This window comes from Carya illinoinensis, chromosome 7, assembly GCF_018687715.1.
Source record: "Carya illinoinensis cultivar Pawnee chromosome 7, C.illinoinensisPawnee_v1, whole genome shotgun sequence".
Classification (NCBI taxonomy): Eukaryota; Viridiplantae; Streptophyta; class Magnoliopsida; order Fagales; family Juglandaceae; genus Carya; species Carya illinoinensis.
The window spans coordinates 37867347-37873792 of NC_056758.1; the positions used below are offsets into that span (position 1 = coordinate 37867347).

The following is a 6446-nucleotide window of genomic DNA, read 5'->3' on the forward strand; positions in this document are numbered from 1 at the left end:
ATATGCACAGTTCTAAATCCACAACACACAATTCGCAAATTTCCATCCTCCATCTCCATTTCATTCCAACCAACCTCCAATCTCCATGTCCCAAAAACTTAGAATAAAATTAAACGATTCCAAAGAGTGAAAAAATGAACTGTATTCTTTAAAATAAGAAATTTGGCTTTAAAAAAAATATATATATACCACCATTGCTGGAGCAGATATCAGTTTTTCTGCGATTTCAGATACTTTTATGATTGGATCGGTAGAACTACTTGAAGCTGATCCAAAACTATTTCCAATGATCTCTTCCAGCAATTTATCATTTTGTGCTGCCCTGAAAATTTGAATTAGTAAATAAAGTTAAACATCAATAGAAACAAAGAAAGATTTACAATGAAAAAAATAACATTAAATTTATAGTGTATTTAAATAAGTTATTTACCATGTACGTAATGCAACAGAAGATGAAAGAAGGGGTTCAACAATAAAGACACTCGTCGGTCTTGATGAGAGCGATAGGCCTATATTATAAACATGAATGAATAAATATACAAGTATAAGATGTACAATTAACAACAATGTTAATATTAACAGGAAGTACCATTATAAGAAGAAACTTTGATCCGTGTTCCTAAAATAATCGGCTTTGCCAGAATAAGGTCAGAAATTTCGCGGCCTTCGTCATGAACAAAGCGATTCCACATTGTTAAACGCAGGAGTTTTAGACTATTAAAAATAATAAATGGTGTTAAATTCATCATAATAAAACAATTATAATATATTAATCTAAAAATTTTACCAATGTGAGACAATATACGTTCATACCCTGGATCAATCAAGTATATCTCTTGGATCAACAATTTTCCATGGTTCATATTCACTTCATTTGGTGGGTTTATATGAATTGCAAGTGCCAAAATATCTAGTTTAGGAAAAAAGAAATTGTTACTTTGCAGTGAGAGGGAACTATATAAAAATATCGACATTTATATAGTAGTTACCTATTTCAGCATCTGTGTCTATGTGTACGCCAAGTTCATTCAAAGGAACAAGGTTATATTCTGGCGGTCTAAGTGCTGGCTCGTCTTCTTCGATCTCTTCAACAATGGTCTTGGAGTTTATTGTCCATTGAAACTGATTTGGTCCTCTTTGATGCCTTGGATCCATTGTTTTTACCAAAGCATTTGCGATATAGTATGATTGGTAGATATACAGTGTATCATTAGGTAGATCGATGTCTTTCCCAAAGATCACTACCTGCACGCGATTTCCCTGTAAGAAGACAATGAATAAATTTAATTGTTTAATTTTGAACCATACACAAAATAATGATAAGTAATGAAGAGTAATATTTTAATACCTCATAATCTAAAAGTATCAAATTTTGGTATTTTGTTACTGAATTTTGCGCCGTACGTTTTGGTGACTTTTCTGTAACGATCATTTTGATCTTCCAATTTCTTGTGGCTGGAGTAATGTCCCTAACAGATGTATACACGGTCCGCATGTTCACTGTAATTAAAAATTAGATGACAAACAAATATGAATATATAACAGAAAAATTTATAGAATTATAAAACGAAAAAAAAAACAGTATATGAATAATAATAACATAAAAGAATTGGAACACTCACATGATATTACAAAAGACATCAAAATAATTGGAACACTTGCATGATATTATAATGAATTTGTTAATCTTAAAAGATTTCTATATACAATGTTTTTTGTATAACTTGTTTCATAAACAGCACTTGTCGTTGGTCTTATAAGCATTTTGACCGAATCAGCAGTCTTAGCTCTTGAAAGTGCAACATATAACTGTCCATAAGAAAAGACAGGTTCTGGTAAGTATATTCCGACAGAATTTAACGTTTGTCCCTGTGATTTATTTACTGTCATTGCAAAACTTAACCTAACAGGAAATTGTGTCCTCTTAAATGGGAAGCCGTTATTTTCAGTTGTTTCTAGTAAAAATGCAATTCTAGGTATAAAAACTCTTTTACCACTGTGGTGACCAGATGAAATTTGTGCATCGATCAAATTACGACTAAAATTGCAATAAGTTAATCGTGTTCCATTGCAAAGACCTTCTGAAGGATTAATATTCCTAACTAACATAATAGGACAATTTCTTTTAAGTAACAATTCATGTGGTGGCAATCCATTCGGTGTCAATGTATTTAAAAAATCTTCCATAATACCTTGTTCAGATACATCTATTGTTTCATCAAAGCTATAATATCGTACAACGTCGCCAGGGAATTTGTTAATGAGAATAGTATTTCTTTCATCAACTGACCGATTTTTTGGAGTTAATACAGCTCGATTTGACATTTCTATTAAATTGTCTGGATAGTTAGAAATATTTCCAAAAACAACATCTAATAAAGAATTTAGAGAGTCAAGATCATTAGTATAGGGAATGGTCATTTTTTTGGGAATTTTGATATTTTCGTCAATAGTTATGGGTGCGTTACCATTGCCAACTTCAATTAAATAATGCGAGAAATCTGGATCTAATCTGACTCTCATATTTTTTGCTAATTTTATTTATTTTTAAATAGACCATAAATAAGAAGAAGCTAAGCTTGAATCAATTTGTTGTTCTTTTGTGCTATTACAAATCACAGGTAATACTTGTCGAAAGTCTCCACCAAAAACAATAACTTTCCCACCAAAAGGGAGATCTGTATCATTAATATCTTGCAACATTTTATCTAATGCTTCTATTGAATGTTTTGTAAACATGAGTGCTTCATCCCATATAATTAATTTTGCAAGTCGTAATAATTTAGCAAGATTTTCCTGTTTACTCACATTACATGTGCTGCTTTTATCTGCATTTAATGGAATCTTAAATCTTGAATGTGCTGTTCGTCCTCCAGGTAAGATGGAGGCAGCAACACCGGATGACGCAGTTGCAAGTGCTATCATATTTTTCGATCTAATTTCTGCCAGAAGTGCTCTGTATAGAAAAGTTTTACCGGTACCAGCAGGGCCATCAACGAAAAAAGCACCAGCTTCATTTGATACTAATGTATGCAATATCAAATCATACGTATTTTTTTGTTCAGAATTTAGGACTTGTGATGCAAGTAGATCTTCAGTTGGAATTGTGACTACTCGTTTGTCGTCAATTTCTCTATTTGTAAATTCATCTTGACCGTAAAATATATTGGCAGGAACAAAACGATACATATTTATATCTTTTCCCATAGATTCTAGTGTGGAAGCAATATCTTGTAGAACCATCTTCCTAACAACTGTTGACAACACGTTTCCTATAAGAAAATCTGTAGACATTTTTTTTTCAAATCGCTCCCAAAGTTCTTTTGGGTTTGTAGGATTGCAATACACCAAAATTGTTGAGAAAATGTGTCTTAAACTACTTGGTATCGGATGTAGACAAGCTTCTTCTAAACAATCTTCTAAGCTACTATCTTTGTTTAACAAACCATGAGAAGTAGCTGCTTCACAATACGTTAGTAGTACAACACCATTAACTGTTCTTAATTTCTCAAATGACGTTGCTCCTCTGATATGATTCAATAACATCCGTAGATAATATCTTTCACCTTCAAATGGATTGGCTGTAACAATTCGGCATATAATAGTTTTTTTTTTCCTCGGAGTCCAAATTCTACATTGTGAATCCCAAACAAATTTTTCAGGAAATTCTCTATACAACAATTTTCGTGCATTCTCGTCAATTTGGTTTCTATAAAAGAATTCTGTCAACATCGATTTTTTGGATGTATACGAATTTAACACATTGTTTAGATCTTCGTGTGCACGGAAAGACACCAAATGTTGATCTTCTAGGTGTAGGTGCAAACTATAAACTAATGGATATATTTCGTTAAGCGTGAAACCGTATATTCTCCACATTGCTTCAAGTGGAGTAATCCATATTCCTTATTGAAATTGTTCGATTTCGTCAATTTGTTAGTTATTTTCTTTGCTAATGATATTGAAAGCAACACGATTATGTCCTTTATAAATATACTTGTATAAATATTTAACAGCTTTAACTGTAGAACAAATCTTAACGTTAATATGACAATTATATTTGGAAACAAGATACGGATTGTATGGAACAACCCACCGATTGTCTAAATCTTTTCCTCTAATTCTAGCAATGACTCCATTGTTAGAACGTTTGTATAATGGGAAACAATCAGTTTCAACAGTTGTGTTAGCTGTAAATTTTTTGGGGTATCGATTCTTACAGATGCCGTCTTTGTCCATACATCTATTGGCTGGATTTAATATTCCGCAAGGACCATGCATCATGTGTCTAAGGACGACTTTATATAAATGTAAATTTTTCGTTTTGTTAGGTATTTCTGCTGAAACAATTTCGTCAAAAGTTTCAGGTGCATAAATTCTCCAGTCTTTCTGAAGTATAATTAAGAAATGAACATGTGGTAGACCTCGTTTTTTATATTCGATGGTATAAACATATGCTGCAATCTTACCAAAAATTTCTCGCTTAAATAGATCAATCTTCAATTCTTCTAATTTTGCTCTAAAGATTCTTGCAATTAAATCAGGGCAGTTTTGAACTTCTTCATGTGGATTTAGTTGTTCTAAGATTTCTTCCCAATTTGGATTACATGTCATGGTTAGAAATATATCAGGCTTGCCAAAACGTTGAACTAATGCCATTGCTTCATATATCTATTCCGCATATCTCTTGGACCTCCAATAAAAGATGAAGGTAGAATAATCCGTTTTTCAATATTGGATGAGCAAGTTTCTCCAACTGAAAGACTATCTACAATACCTTGATACACATCTGATCTAATCTCATGTTGTTTCGAGCGAAAATAATCTAATCTTGACATTTCAATTTTAATGTACATATCGACAACAAATTGTTGCAGCAAACGACCAGATAGTAACAAAATCGACATGTACATATCTCTTATTTGTAATTTGAAACAATAATATTCACGACATGAAACCGTTGGTACTTTCTTCTTATTCTTCAAAACTGAAAATATGATAAAATATAGTTTAGAAAATTTAGATGAAACTAAAATACATAATTAAATTTACATAAAGTTTTTATTACCTTGGCCTTCTTTTCGAAGAAATTCTTCCGCGCTATTTGAATGTTCAATAAAGTGTGATTCTAATGCCTGGACATTTAACGATATCGTTCCTCTTTCTACTTTTTTGATTCCCTGATGCCAACCCGAGTCACCGAAAGGAAACAATAATGGGTATTGTAATGGATCATAACATCCAAAATAATACTGAACAATATGACTGCCTCCTGCTTCATTAAAAACAATAATGTCTCGGCCTTTTTGTTCTGTACAGTTGTCAGTTTCTATCCATATAGCTGCTACTTGCGATACCGAAGGAGCATTGTAAACACGTTGGTCTAAATCAATATATGATCTTATACGAATTGTATGATTTTCAAGTCTTGAAATGTTGCTGAGGGTTCTAAAGAAGCGACATTATGGATTAACCTCAAGTATATCCATTAATCGAGCAATGATAGAAGGATCTAATCTTTCTGCGTCATGAATACGATTTTCTAACTCGTGCTCTGTATCGAAGAAATATAGTTGTAAATATGAAGGATGCCCATCTTCAGGAACTAAATCCTCAATATAATGATACATCTGTCCCTGAACTCTAAACGTGTAGATTCCTCTATTTCGTCTGCATAATTCTTTATCAAATATAACTCCAAATGATGTAAAAGTGAATTTATTATTGTACGTGCGTGCATATGTACAAAACTTTTTAGACTCGACTGAATTAGAAGTGAATAATTGATAAAGCTCATCTGAAAATTGATTACGGCTCAACGCTATTGTCCCATCAGCGCAACAAAAACCGTTTAGTTCATGGTAAAATTTTCTTGCTCCACAATATTGGCACGAAAGCACAAAGGGTAAGTGGTTTGCCTCCAAAATGTCAGTTTGTAATATTCGTCTGAAAGAAGTACCAACTGATGAAGTTTTCTGAACACTGCCAGAGTTGCAAGTTTCTATTCTAGACAAAGTAGATGCGGTCCTATGTATAATGTTACCATAAGTGTTAATATTTGACGAAGATCCGATTTCTCTTGTACAAATAATTTCATCATCGTTTGAATTATAAGATACATTACGTTGAAATCTTGTTTCTGTTTGTTTTTTCTTACTTCTGCATTCTTTTAGTTTAGCATACCTCTGCCACTTTTTTTGACGTAGTTCTTCTTTCTTGTCCTCTGATTGAGCAGCGTACCAATTTTTTTTTCCAGCACCATTTTCAGATTCTTCAAAATTTATTTTTAAAGAATTTTAGATATAAATTAGTGAAGATACAATTTATGAAATTTTAATGTTCTATGTAATAAGATCGGCTTACCAGTTAGTATTCTTAGAACGAATCACAAATTTTGTAGGAATTTGACAGACTAAGAAGACATAAATAACAACTTGTCAAACACG

General features: G+C 32.3%; 1 protein-coding gene across 1 annotated transcript; it reads right to left on the reverse strand.

Moving 5' to 3' along the window:
• Positions 1-2547: 2547 nt before the first annotated feature.
• Positions 2548-3294, reverse strand: LOC122316388 (ATP-dependent DNA helicase PIF4-like). Its single transcript, XM_043132910.1, has one exon. It carries the CDS (start codon positions 3292-3294, stop codon positions 2548-2550), a length of 747 nt encoding a protein of 248 aa, XP_042988844.1.
• Positions 3295-6446: the final 3152 nt, after the last annotated feature.